Source organism: Equus przewalskii, chromosome 16 (genome assembly GCF_037783145.1).
Source record: "Equus przewalskii isolate Varuska chromosome 16, EquPr2, whole genome shotgun sequence".
Classification (NCBI taxonomy): domain Eukaryota; kingdom Metazoa; phylum Chordata; class Mammalia; order Perissodactyla; family Equidae; genus Equus; species Equus przewalskii.
Genome location: NC_091846.1, coordinates 5,335,363 through 5,350,357, shown reverse-complemented (window position 1 = coordinate 5,350,357; position 14,995 = coordinate 5,335,363). Strand labels below are relative to the sequence as shown.

The window sequence follows — 14,995 nt, the reverse complement described above, 5'->3', positions numbered from 1 at the left end:
AGAGGAGGATCGGCAGCAGTTAGCTCAGGGCTAATCTTCCTCAAAAAAAAAGAAAAGAAAAACCTTCGTTTTGGGGGGGGGAAGAGGGGACAGTAAGCATTATTATTTATTTTGGAATACACAAAGTATCTCCTTCTCTGAGTGTCATTTGAGAGGAATATTTTGTAAATCACTTCAGAACACATTTTAAAGCACAAAATTATGGCTTTTAATCCAAATGTTATTTTTTTAAAGCAATACCACCAAGATACAGTCCAGGCTGTAAACAATGTTATCTCAGTGGAATGAAATTATTTTGCTTGCAAAACAACCACGTATTATTTTAAAAACTAAAACAAACTGAATAATTTAAAATCACAATACTACATGGGCAGTACCTGTTAAACTTCTAAGACAGAAAAAAAGGGAGGAAACATGAAACAAATTTCCATACATTTTCAAACCTGTTCAAGTCTGTATTTTAACAATAGTGATGAGTAAAAATGAGATTTTCCCAGAATGCCATTAAACGTTCTGCATGGTAGGATTGAAATAATTGAACTTTTTGTTTCCCATTAAAATTTCGCAAATGTATTCTCCTTAGATTAGGCCCAGGAGGGAGGTCTATATTTTCTTTTCATTTAAAAAGAGGATATTGAAACTCGAAACATCCCCTCTACGTCAGGCTCACTCTCTCTTTATCCCCAGAGACTTTAAGCAACTTCACGCAATACAGACTGCTACAAATTTAGTGTAACTGATGCAAAAGGATTTGCTGGTAGTTTTTGATTTGCACAACAGCTGCAGAAGCGAGCTGTAATTTTTAAGCCCTAGCTTGCTGCTTTATTTTATATTTTTCAATTTAAGCAAAATGCCACTCGACATCTGAAGCTTCACAAAGATATTATGGAAAAATTCTAAGTATTTTTCTAGTCATTGCAGGAAGAGGGCAAGAAATAAAACCACTGACACTTTTAAGAAGCTAAATATACAAAACTAAAGGTTTCTGCGAAGAAACACGTTCTTGTTTTTGTTTTAATTTTGAAAATGAAGCGAGATTTTTTGCTTAGAGAATTATCACACAGAACACTTGCTCTAGACAGACCATGGAAGTTTAACACAGTTAATTGTGACTTAGCTAATGTGGCAAATTAAATTATGTCAATCCAAGTTTGGTGTGCTTGATTTCTAATGTTTTTGGATAAAATGAGATCAGCTCTTGGAGAAGAGCCAGGTATGAAATGTCAATCCACACTTGTAAATTGAGGTCTAGTTCTTTAATCTCACAATCTAACAAGACGACTATAAAATGACTAAGAAGAAAACCTCTGGGATTTCACTTTTTACTACGGCTGAAACTAACAGCACACTACAGAAGTGTTTAGTCTTTCTACTACCTGACTATAATCAACATTCAAAGAAATCAAAATATTACAATCTATGGTACTTAGAGCGGGACTTGATTTTAAGACAATAAAATAACAATTTACACTAGAAAATGTTACCAAACCAAATCTCTCAGCTCTCACAGCCAGTGTCTCTTTTTTGAGGTCAGCTAATCCCGTCAAAGATATCCAAGTCCACATGTCTCTGGAGATATTTTTGGAAGGGCTGGGAATGATTTATCCTTCCTAACCAGACCTCCTAGGACAGGATTAATCAAGCTACCCATCACTGGTTTCAAACCCTCAATAAGTGTGTTGTTGGTTCTAAATATTTTCAGGGAAACTGGTCAATCAATATTTCAGTGTGAGTGTATGAAACACACGCCAGACAACAGGAATGGAGGATGAAAGATGGTATTCTTAGTCTGTTCCATGTGGGTTCTGAGAGGCCGCAGAGAGTCCCTCATCACCCAGGGAAGCAGGAAGCTGAGGACTCACCTGCAGAGCCACACACCTGGGCACCTTTCCCTCCAGATCCTTCCGATGCTTCTCAGAAAGGCTCCGCCACACCTAAGAACACACGGCCGCAGCCTGCCTCATGACCTTCCCCCAATATTGGGGGTCCTGACCCGTTCCATGCTCAGTCTTTTTCTCTTCTTTTTTTTACACAAATCCTTGAAGGCTCCAGGTTTAACACCTATCTCATCGTGAAGCCTTCTCGGCCTTCTCCGACTCAGATATCTTTCCCTCTGGGCAGCGAGCATCAAGCGTCACAGTCGCGAGCTCAGGTTGTCAGCACAACTACACCTGTGCAACCCAGGCCAAGTTACCTGATATTTCTGTTCTGTATTTAAAAAGGGGATAATACCAGTCTCAAAGGGAATTAAATACAAAACTATGTGAAGGACTTAGCACGGTATTTGGCACATTATAGCTAACAGTTACTGAGTAACTACTATTAACTATTATTAAGGCTTAATATCTATACAGCCCAACTAGTACTTTCTCATCTATTTCGCTTTCTAATGTGACTCCGAATTAGCTCACGCCCTTAAAATTAGGGAATGTAAATTCCCCAAGCCTATAGTGGAGCATCTGGCAACAATGCTAGCTACAAGTAAGCAAGAAATAACACATCTGGGGCTGTCCTGGTGGCACAGCAGTTAAGTTCATGCACTCCACTTCAGTGGCCTGGGGTTCGCAGGTTCGGATCCCTGGTGCAGACCTACGCACTGCTTGTCAAGCCATGCTTGGGAGACGTCCCACATATAAAGTAGAAGAAGATGGGCACAGATATTAGCTCAGGGCCAGTCTTCCTCAGCAAAAAGAGGAGGATTGGTGGCGGATGTTAGCTCAGGGCTAATCTTCCTCAAAAAAAAAAAAAGAAAGAAAGAAATAACATGTCTGACTCTCCTGTGAAAATCAATAAAACAATATTGAGATTGTGAACTCCACCAAACAATGCCCCAGCTTCACCTGAGAATAGGGACTTGTCTTCCTTTTAATGGGCAAGGCAATCTACAGGCACTAATAGGATGGGCGAACACAATATTTACTCGCTTTAAAAAATTAAACTTCTAAGACTGTAAGAAATGGTTTAAAAGTATTAAATGATGGATAACAAAGTGTGGGGGAGGGGTGGCAGAATTCCAACTCAGAAATGGTTTACAATAAAAGCTATTTCCAACTTAATGACTTTAAAATGGAATACACAATAAGATTTTGTTTTCACTCATCCTACAACCATTAGGAAAAATTTATAGACTCTGAAAACTTCACATCTATTGTCTAACTATTTAATAGATGTTTTATCCAGTGGTAATAAGGAAATGACGACTACATGATTCACAGAGGCTACAGCTGAAATTTCACTTTAGACTAGCTGATGCCAAATTTTTAAGCTAAAAAAGAAAATTGTCAACTCCTTAAAACACAGCTAGTTAACATAAATTCAAGCACAGTGCAGCAGGACTCTGGCATCATGCCAGTTCCAAACTACCTAAAACCCACAGGCAAGATGACTATATCTACATAATACTCATAGGCTCATAAGAGAGACAAATAGCCTGCAACTTAATTTGACTAGGTAAACTTATTTTCAAGGTATGAACTAAAAGTAACACTTTAAAAGTAAATTCTCAAACTATGATAGATAGATAGACAGATAGATAGATAGATAGATAGGTCCAATGCTAAAGAGGGCCAACAACCCCATACACCAAACATACCAAATGTTGCCTCTGAAGGTGATCTCTTACTACACGTAACACTAAGAAAATGTTGCCAGTTAAAATTCTAAGAGTCAACAATCATAAGATATCTCAATTTCAGAAACGTTAAAATATAAACATAATGTACATCCTAGAATGGATGAACCATTCTCCCAGCTTCTAACTCAATTTCAGACAATGGTTCTTGTGAAAGCCATGTGAATCTGTTTAGAATGAGCCCTGAGACCTAGTCATTAAGCCTGGTCATTAAGCAGAGCATAGCCTCTATAAACTCTGAATGTTCCCCCTGAGCTATAAGACTGTCCATGTGTAAAGACCAAAGACAGCATTCAGAAAGCTCTCCTAGCATGGTGCCTGGTACTTGGCAGACACTCGGTTAATTTGCTCTCTTTTCCTTACTTCATCTAGAAGTAGAACTGATAGACGCTTGATCTTCTTCCCAAATATCTTTTGGGCACCCTAAAAATGCACCTAGAATGCACTAAAATGCACAGCATATCCAGTAAGAGTTACGGGAGACAGATCGATGATGGTTCATATTACCGAGAGTATGAAGAACACATGACGAGAACACAGGCTTATAAGTCCACACCGTATCTGGAGCATGACCTCGTGCTGCTTACAGCTGTCGCCTGCGGTCTGACACAGACAAGTCTATTAAAATGTCTGTATGTCTACACTTCGCTGAGCCTTTTGCATCATTTGTAGGCTCAAGAGATATCCTAAACCAGAAAATGACATTTAATCCCTCAGCATCACCCAGGGTAACAAACTTGAGTTCTGAATGCAAAGTGAAAAAATAATTCAGACATAGCTCTTTCAAAGAGCATCAGTTTCCCAGCTGTTGGAAGCATATTTAGTAATACCAAGGGTATGTTTGAATTCTACTGATAAACTAGTGAAAATGTAAGTAGAGAAAAACTCCAGGGTAAATACAAGACTTTGGCCAAGTCATCAGCTTATAAGTAGGAGGCATCACCTTCTGGTGGTCCTGAGGAGCATTCACTAAAAAAGATCAATTTTAAAATATCTAATGGATGTGAGTCCTTCTGGAACCAAAACTACAAATGTTCCTATACCTTCTTTGAAAAAACACAAAATAATATAACTGTTATTTAAAAAAACTGGAAAGGTATCCATTATTGCATAAGGCTCAGAGAAGTCTCACTGATGCAAGTCAAACTTTCCTTCAGGAATAACCCATTTGTGTTCTCTGGGTTGATTTTCAGCCCTTTGCCTTCACTTGTGTTTATTCCAAACTTAGCTAGACCCGGATAAACTCACATATAACAAAACAATCAAGCAGGAAAAGGGGTGTGTGTGCTCCCCGAGGGCTGGGTGATTGGCTGAGAGGCGGTGAGAGCCGGCCAACCAGCACACTAGCAGCACACTCAAGGTCGCTTCTCACAGCAAACACAAGAAAGGACTTTAGGAAGTGAAGCCTCGGGCTAGGGGCACCAAAAAGGCCATTAGTCCACCAGGAACACTCAAGATCTGGAAAGCTAAGAAAGCTTAGCACTACAGTTCAATCTTAACTTGAAGCGTTACCCATCTCTTTCATTATCACTCATTATCACACATTAAATGTGTGATAATGAGCAGAAGGTATACCCCTAAATTTTAAGTAAGCATTTCAGGACAGCGGTCCACTTTATGTGCCCTATATGAACAACAGGAGCCTCATATCCATAGCAAATGTTTTGCTGTTGCTGCTGTTAGCACAGTCAAGTCCATGCAGGCTCCTAGCAGCCCTGTGTAGAGCAGAGTGGGAGCTGCCTGGTCTTTTTGCTCCATCCTTTCACCTTCCAGCACTGTATCACACAATAGGGTTTTCATGGCCAATTTTTTAGAAGTGGGTGACCAGGTCCTTCCTCCTCGTCCGTCTTAGTGAGGAACTTCTGCTGAAACCTGTCCACCACGGGCGACCCTGCTGGTGTTGGAAATACTGGTGGCATAGCTTTCAGCATCACAGCAACACACAGCTGGCACAGTATGACAACTGACAGATGGGTGGTATGGTTCCCTAACTGGGAAACAAACCCGGGCCAAGGGGGCGAGAGTGACAGATCTTAACCACTAGACCACTAGCACTGGCTAGCAGGTGTTTTAGGCAAATTTGTATGGGAAATAATACCTGAAGGGCCGAGTATATACATATACAGAGATACATTACACTAAAAGCAAATGTTCACTCATAAAAATATTGCCAACATCACCAAGAACTGTAAACTATGGGTTTTTATTTTCTAGTAGTAGCAATGAGTCTGCACAGAAACATCATCACACTTTTCTCCAAAAACATGCATTTGAGAAACAACTAGCATGAATGGATGGGCAAAATCTGTAACTGATGCCTCAGAGACTGCTTATGAATCACGTGGCACTCTCCTGAGACATTAATTTCAGTTGTTCAGGAACCCAAATTCCATTTGATTACCTACAGCCTTGACAAGAAATGACTAAATAGCTTTTGTCTATTAAAAAAACTCGAAATTCACCCCAGATGGTAGGTATTGCCTACAGCTGAGCGCTGAGCTGGTCTGAGAGCCAGGGCTGATGTCAAAGAGGAAGCTTAAGGAAAGGGGCACCACAGAATTCAGCTGGTAACACTCCAAGGACCCTACTCGGAACAGGACAACAATCACTTACATTCAGATGTTCTGGTATGTTTCTTTCTGAAGTAAGCTGTGACACAGTCTTTTTCCATAAATACATTATAAGTCTTGTAGTCCTTACATATTCATTTTATAACATACGCACCAGAGCTTGTCACATCATAAAGGTGACAGAGTACGAGATAATTTTAAAATAATTCAAATAATAAAAATTGCATTTCCTTTCCATTGTAGTTTCAACTCCTTTTCAAACTTAAAATGTGCCTCTTTAACACTAATGAAGTTATTTAATTCCCTTTAAATATTTAAATTCCCTTTCTTCAATTTTCTTCTCTGTGATGCTTTGCAAGCAAAGAGGTTGCCAACCCAGATGGGGAAGGAAAAGATACAAGACTCTTAGAGAAACCTATCAACTAACAAAATCATTAAAATGGCTATATTATATAAAATAATAGTGCATAAACTTAGTGCAAACATCCTCTTAGTCTCTTAGACTAAAATTTTGTGAGGAAAGCAATAAGAAAATCAAAGGTGTCAACTCTTGAATTCTATATCCTATGTAAGTGTGTTTAATACTTTTCAGGAAGATGTCATAGTTTTAATGTCTGTAACAGGAAGATAATGCTCATCAGAGCATCTTCATCTTCATCTGATTCCAGTAAACGTTTCCTGGCCTTACGAATGAAGAGTTCTACAAAACGTCATCTGACAATGCATCTGAGGAAGCCTGAAGCACTTCTAGAAAACACTTTAAAAATGTAATACAAAACCAGCATCAGGAAATTATTTTCAAAATGAATTACCTATATTGATTGCAGTTTCTTGTTTGTCTCCTGTCAACACCCAGATTTTAATTTCTGCCTTCAACAGAGTTGCTATGGTTTCTGGAACACCTGCCTGAAGGCGATCTTCTATGGCTGTGGCTCCCAGTAACAGCAAATTCTGGATTGAAAAATAGCTTCAATTAAAGACCAGCAGATACTTAAGAGCAGCATTAATGACAAACTCTGACAAAAGAAAGGCAGTCAAAATGTTCTGAGACAATGATCTTATTTCCTCTACATTAAACCTTTGTTTGCAGATGATTAATGATCTCTAGATGTGTGACATTTCAAAACTATTCACAATGTTAGAACCACTCCATACGCATAGGCACTCATCACTTACTCATCACGTATTTCTTGGTACATGAGCACGTCAGAATAGAAATCATCTGGCAGTAAGCATATGGGAAAATTATCCTGAGAATATTAACAGTAGGTGACCCCCCCCTCCACTAATGAGCAAAGTATTATGTTATAGTTAACACATGAGAAAAACTGATTCAATGATGAGAAACTGACCTCATCTGAAATTGATTCACTTGATGAGAAAAGCCAATTACCTCTTGAGCATCCAACCACGTGCCTAGAACCGCATGGGCATGTCACCTATTTAATTGCTCATTTCTGATTTAAAGAGTAATTTTGGGGGGCCAGCCCAGTGGCGCAGCAGTTAAGTGCACACGTTCCGCTTTGGTGGCGCAGAGTTCGCCAGTTCAGATCCTGGGTGCGGACATGGCACTGCTTGGCACGCCATGCTGTGGTAGGCGTCCCACATATAAAGTAAAGGAAGATGGGCACGGATGCTAGCTCAGGGCCAGTCTTCCTCAGCAAAAAGAGAAGGATTGGCAGCAGACATTAGCTCAAGGCTAATCTTCCTCAAAAAAAAATGTAATTTTGGATATTTCCAGTAAAGCAGGGCCAAATGAACACTTGAATTCAGTTCTACCCCTACCCAAATTCCATGAAAATGATGAAGAAGTGAATAGAAAACTCAAACACTGAGTATAAAATAGCAAAGGGGAATTAAACAAAAGACACACAAAATAAGAAATGAAAAAAGAAAACAAGTGATGACTTCAGAGTTTTAGAAACCGGAAAATGGATGGACCAGTGGTTGCTTATATGAAACAGAAGAAGTTGAAATCCAGCTCCCAGATTTGAGGGAACCCAATACACAGAAAGCTGGCTAATGCCTTGGGATAAACTGAAAAGAACAACAGCGAAAATCAAAGTAGCCAACATGGATCAGCAATGGCAAAGCTTAAACACTATCAGAGTGAGTAAGTGTGAAAATTCTTAGTATGTACAATGTCCGACCAGCCCATGCGCTCAGTGCTCAAGGAACTCAATAGGGTGAACTAATCTCATTAAGCCTAATCTCAGGCAAACCCAGAAAGTCATTGATGCTGTTTTTGACCTGATACTTCTTAAGATATCATTAATGCTTAGCTGAGAATAGCTCGATCTTTCAGATAGCCCATAAAAACTGTTTCTTAAAGCAAAGAAAGAAACGATTAAAAGCTAATGGTTAATTAAATACAAGAAAAGAGAACATCACTATATAGCAAAAGGATTCCTGTTCAAAGACTTCATCTGATAGGTGATTAAGCCCCTCACTGGGCACATAATGACTACATCATGTGCAATTACCTTCTCGATGATCTCATAACACTCTTCCAGCCGTTGAGCTCTGTCTTTCAATATGGTGCTGGCCTCTTGATAGACTTTGAGCCACTCTTCATAATCATTCTCAGAGAGGTCAGCATAAGCCACACAGAGAGTCCGCAAGCCTACAAAACAGCCACAGTGTATCCCAGTGATGCCACTAGTGACAGGGACAAGCAGGACATCCTGCCTCCTAGGTGACTTCACGTGGCTCCATTTCATATGAGCATGCTCAAAAAAATTAAAGAAGCCATCTGCTTTTTAGTTCACTCGAATTCAAGTTTCACACATCTAAAAAGGGAATTTAAAAACAACTCTACTGCATTTTAATATAAACTACCTCTTCTGTAAATGTGAGAGCACAAGAGGAACCGTGAGAGTGAATTTCCCACAGCAGGGAAGTGCAGGAGCTCCGCACATGATCCATATGCGCATGCTCAGGAGGCAGGCATCAACAAGTAGAGGAGGCAGGAAGCACATTTCAAGATAACAACAAAAGCCCAGTATGTTATCACATGAAATATCCAGGCCTTCAAGGAGTCACAACTTTAAGTGTGTGTATGTGTGTACATGCACACACATGCAATCATGCGGCCACAGGAACACACGAAGGCAAGAAAACAGCAGTCAGCACTTGAGCAAGGGTCCAGCTTCCATCACATTCACTTGCAGGAAAACCTGACGTTTCAGAGAACTCCTTTCCTGTTCTCTATGGGTTCAATAAATTATCATTTCCTTAAGTCACAGATAAGCCAGTGTCATAAGGATAACAAGAGAGGGACAGGGAAATAACAACATGAGTTTTCTGAGAAAGGGAATCATAACTACAAGATGATTCCGCATATTATGAGCTGGCCTGCCCTTACCCTCAGGTCTCCTGATTTAGAGTTCACAGTCATAAATAGGCAACTGAGTATGGACTTTGCTGTGCGTCTCATTACTGCTATAGGCACAGAACGTGGAAAGTGGGGACAGGGGTTGGCTCTAGAAGAATATAGTCCTATGAAGCAAGCCAAGTACTGCACCAAAATGACATGCCTGTTCAGAGCATGACCACTTACCCCAACCATCAGCCATAAACACGTGAAAGTACAACTTTAACAGTTAAAAATAACATTTCCAAATTTCATTTACCTTCCGTGGCAAAATATTCCAGATGGCATAATGTTTCCTCCATGTATTTTGAATCTTTTGAAAGTCTCTCAAAAATTACATTATCCTATAAAAGAGGGAAACATTGTGACTGGCAAACCCTTAAGTAAACCCACCAGTCAGCATTCTAAACATAGCTTTGTTCTAATGGTGTTGATCTAATGCGCATGAGAATACTTGAGTGGGCAAGCAGAAATGTAACTCTTGGCTGGATTCAGTCATGAGCTTTGGAAGATAAATTGGGTATGGATGCGTCCAAACAGAAACTTGTTGGGGAGGACCAGAGGTGTCAGGAGAATAACCAGGGATACAACGGTGAGTACATTTACCCAAATTTGCAAAATTCATACCAAAGTTTGTCATGCCTTTTTGTCCAAGTGGAAAGAGTAAGATGCACACCCCAAGTTGCTTCAGCACACTCTTGCCTCCTGACACTGCGGGAGCTCCAAACCAGGGGCACAACAACCCACTTGGCACTGAACCCAGTTTGGCTATGAAACACGGGGTCATCACCCTGTGACTATTCCCGTGCCTGACAAGGAGGGCTGGGGGACTGGAAGCCACAGATCATCCAAATATGTTACAAACTGCACAGTTTTATGACACTAAAATTTTTTTAAAGAAATCTGGTTTGGGGGTGAGCAGATTTGAAGAGAATTAAATCCTATAAAAATAAAATGCACCATTGCAGCATTTCATATTTACACTATTCTATAGTTACATATTGACAAATAAATGAAAAGTTAAAAAAGAATATCATGTGAGAACAGCATCCAGGTTACCTTGATTTAAGTTGTTATTATAAACATATAATTCTCTAATGGGTCCAGCTATAATGCCTTCAGAATTCACACGCATTACTCATTTTTTAAAAGCTCCAGTCACAGTGTACTCAAACCAGACCACGTGTCTGCCCACAATTGGTAAAGATTAGCAAGATTTTCAACAAATCATTGATCCTAGTGTAGCTTCACAGTCTTGACATAGCCCCATAAAATGAGCTTGCTAATTCTTTCCCTCAACACATAAGACCACAATTTAACAGGCTATAGTTTTGCAAGTAAGGATCATAAGCAATAGCATCTTTCCTTAGAGATGATACATTTAGATTTGATTACTAGGAGGCAGGAGGACAAAAGCCTGACCTAGGAAACTGACCAAAGCGGGCAGTAACAACGCGGCCACAGTAGACATGACCCTTGTGCCTCCCACATAGCCCTCTGTGATGAAAAAAAAATAAACCCCAAAATTGAGAAGAATAGCTGCTAGAGAACCAGTACATATTAGAGTCCTTAAAAGAAGATTATCACAGGTCAATATAAAGCGCTTTATCTTCCCAAAGTCACAACACAATGGTGGTAAAATTGGAATCAGAATTCACACACTCAGGATTTTGCATGACACATCAAGTTGCCATTTCTGACACCAACCAGGGACTAAAAGCAGGCTTTTCACTGAGCATCCTTGCCACGCTGGCTTGACCCCGCCATGATCTTCAATGGGCTTTTACCACCAAATCAACTTTATGGCCAACCTGAAAGACTCTTTAACCTTGGGCAGGTATCAGGGAATGATGAGGACAACAGTGAGGAAAACAGCAGATCAACCAAGCTTTGCCCAGAACTCTTGCTGTGCAAGACACTCAGCCAGTACTTACGGCCCCTTTACAGTAGAGTCGAAGTTGTCCGGAAGGAGTTCGAACAATCACAGACATTCTTTTTCTGTCACTGTAAGAGTAAAGAAAAGAAAAAAAAAGTTGTCACTGGTCTGCTCTATAGGACCCATTAAACACCAAATAAATTAAAAGGTGGTCTGGCGGTCCCCAAAACGAGCAAGCTCCATTTTTCCTGACCTTCTTCCTCAAAGTCTGACTTTAATTGTCTATCTCCGACTCTTTTTATTTATACATAACGAACATAAATCTATTCCTTCCTCTGCCATGGAAATTCACTAGTATGGCTATTTCTGGGAGGAGAGACAGAAACGGAGGATTGGAGCATCTGCTGTGTGCATCTAAGTTACTTCTGACGACACTCTGTAAAAGCATTTTTCTTTATTTTACAGCTCAAAAATATTGTAACCTGCCCAGTAAATAGCAAAGTGGGAGATTCAATATAAATCCACTTAACTCAAAGGCTCTTCATTGTGTCTTCTTTTAACAGGAGTAGAAAGAAACTACAAATTTGTAAAACATTCCTACCTTAGCACGTAGGTACACTTTGTCTCTCCTCTCCCTACTCCAACACGTAAGCTTCCTTATTCACCTCTCATCATGACCCACCCTCATTCACTGAGCCTTCAATGGCTCCCATTGTCTACAGATTCCTCCTCTTGCTGATCTCCACCCACCTTTGCAGGCTCACCTCACCTCCTATTAACACTCTCGGGCACCACCAGACTTCAAGAACACCAGAAGACTCACCATTCTCCTCTACACCTCCTGTTCCACTCCTTTGCAGACAACATCTCATCCTGCTGGAACACATCCCAACCACATGGGCCCCAGACCGCCCATCTCTTTGGCCTTTCAGCGAAGTGATTTCCAATGCACTATGAAGCTCCTAAAAGTAGGCAACATTCTCTCTCCATTATCCAAACCCACAGCACTCTATCTGACCTGGATTTGGATTCTCTCTCAACTACCTATAGCCAGGTGCCCTCAGCAAAGTTATTGACCCAGCATTTCAGTTTCTGAATGTGTAAAGCAGGGTTGCCACTAATTACATCAAAGAAGTGTCGTCAGGATTAAGTGGCATCTGGAAAAAGATGAGTCAAGTAAAAAGAAATAGAACCACAACCATAACCACAAATGATCTTTTTTGTTCCCTCTTATTCTCCCCTAACTTTTTAAATACATCCTCATGTCTCCATCCATAGTCACCTATTTATCTATCTCCCTTTTCTCCTCCTCACCCCTCCAATAACTGCTGGTCCCAGTGACTGCAGCCACACAACAGCACATAGTGTCTAGGACATCAACGAGATATGGGGCACAAAAGGTCTGGAGAGATGTCTAGTGCGTCCCTCACCTCCACACACAGGAGTCTGTCCCCTGCTCCACACGTGAACTGCTACTGTTATCAACCGCCTCTCTCTCCCACTGAGTACCAACCCCAGGGGCTCCTGACCCAACAAAGGCCAAGTTTGCAGTCCTAAAAGTAAAGACTAGGGTTGGAAAGTATTTCCTACAAGAGGGTGAAAAATTGATCTTTTTCAAATAGCTTACAGCTTACTCAGACACAGAAAATAATTTGTGAATAATTTAACAAATGTTATTTACAAACGCATCTAATTTTAATAATAGGAAAAGACACTTCGAGACAGCAACAGAACCTTGCTCTAGGATTGACAGTTCAATGACAAGAAGGGAAGAAACAAAATATTAAGATATGTTGGGGATTGTTATGACAAACTACAAATGATCCAGGGAAACAAACAATCCAACAAATATTCTGAAGTCTTATATTAAATAAACTCCACTGGGGAAGAATGAGTCCGGTTATGTAGAAGAGAACTGCTCTACTCGGACAAAGCCTCCAGTGAGATGAATTGATCTCATCTGCCTGCATTTGTCAGCTTCCCAGATCCTGCATTGGAGTGCTCAGATGGAGCACGAGCCACGACCTTGTGGGACCTGGGAAAAGCCAACAGAAATAACGCCCTCACATACTCCAAACCAGACAGACGTGTCTGCAGCTACTGATGCCAGAACACCAGGTTCTGGAAATGTAAAGAAAAAGGAGGATATGGAAACATAATGTTTTATTTGAAAAAACAAAGAAAAATGACCTACTTTGCTTTCTTTAACGAAACTTACAAATTCCAAGGAGAAAAGATTTGTAAAGATATATTTACTATATTTAATATTTAAGTACCACATTTAATCTTACCATACAATCATGCAAACACTCTGATGAAGTTGTTAAATATATATATATATATTTTATTTCAAGTACAGGAAAGAGAAACATACCTAGAAAATTCCAGGACATTAAGGATTCCAAACGTCTGCTCCTGTCCCATCTAAAGGAAGAAAAACAGGCTCTTAATTGAGGTGCAAATTATTAAAATCTCAAAACAACTGTCTCCCCAATCATGACCATCTCCCTCCCTCTCTATCTTCTATCCCTCTACAAATGCCTTTTCAAGAGTGCTAGTTTCTCACAGGTCACTCTGGTGGAGTCAAAGTGCCCCCTTCTGGTAGAAGCTTCTCATTTTTCTCTAGTTGGTATGGCTGTCATAAGAACCAGCTTGGCATATCCACTTCCAAGACATGAAGATAAAGAACACAAGCTATACAGGTCCATCTGAAACCTTAGGGTCACTTATGCTTCCGAATTCAGAATTTTACACTTTTTATAAAAGTATATGCAAACATCATATACCATAACATCCCCAGGGGGGCTCAGGGCAACACCCTGTAATACAACACATCAATTTTCTGCAGCAAAATGTATGATTATTCACACTAAATGAGATTCATAGAGAACATAAATAGCCTCATGTCACTTCTGGTTAGGTTTTGCTGCCAAATGTCTATGCTCCAAATTTAGGGAAAAAACTTGGAATTCAAAGCTTTTTGGATCTGGGATTTAGAAATAAGAGATTATGAATTTGCATCAGATTTTAGAGCAATTATCAAAGCAATTTTCTTCAGGTTCTTCAAAGTTGTAAAATGAATATTCTCAACTTTTTTCCAGAAGATTCCAGATTATGTGTGGACCATTTCAAACTTTTAAGTCTAATCTGCTGTTTCCCCAGTACAACACAGCCATAAGACTGTGGGCTTTGGGGTTCAACAGATATGAGTTCAAATCCAATTTCTGCCATTAAGCGTGTGACTTTTTAATGAACGGTGATAGCACCTGTCTCCAAGGTTTGCACAAAGCAATCAATGAAGTAACATGCAGAGTACCAAGCGCACGACTGACACAGCGTAGTACTGTCCCATCCACAGCTCCCAGCCCTTCTCTTCTCATCCCAAAACACAACCAAGGATCCACTTAATCCACCCTTCACAGCCTTTATTGCCCTCTGTCTGCAACCTCCAGTCAGTTCCCTTTCTCCTCAGCCTGTCCCAGCTCTGTCAGACCCCTGTCCGGAGCCACGCCCACTGCTACCCACCCCTCTCTGCACCGCTGTTA

General features: G+C 40.3%; 1 protein-coding gene across 11 annotated transcripts in view; it reads right to left on the bottom strand.

Annotated features, from left to right (window-relative positions):
* ATP8A2 (ATPase phospholipid transporting 8A2) overlaps window positions 1-14,995 on the bottom strand; it is a 591,936-nt gene that overhangs the window by 387,068 nt on the left and 189,873 nt on the right. For all 11 annotated transcript variants that reach the window (XM_070578675.1, XM_070578681.1, XM_070578680.1 and 8 more), the window contains 5 exons: window positions 13,825-13,874; window positions 11,509-11,578; window positions 9,834-9,918; window positions 8,685-8,824; window positions 7,014-7,152 (listed from right to left, as the gene is read on the bottom strand). In XM_070578675.1, the coding sequence (XP_070434776.1) occupies window positions 7,014-7,152; window positions 8,685-8,824; window positions 9,834-9,918; window positions 11,509-11,578; window positions 13,825-13,874 (484 nt within the window). The remainder of the gene's footprint in view (window positions 1-7,013; window positions 7,153-8,684; window positions 8,825-9,833; window positions 9,919-11,508; window positions 11,579-13,824; window positions 13,875-14,995) is intronic.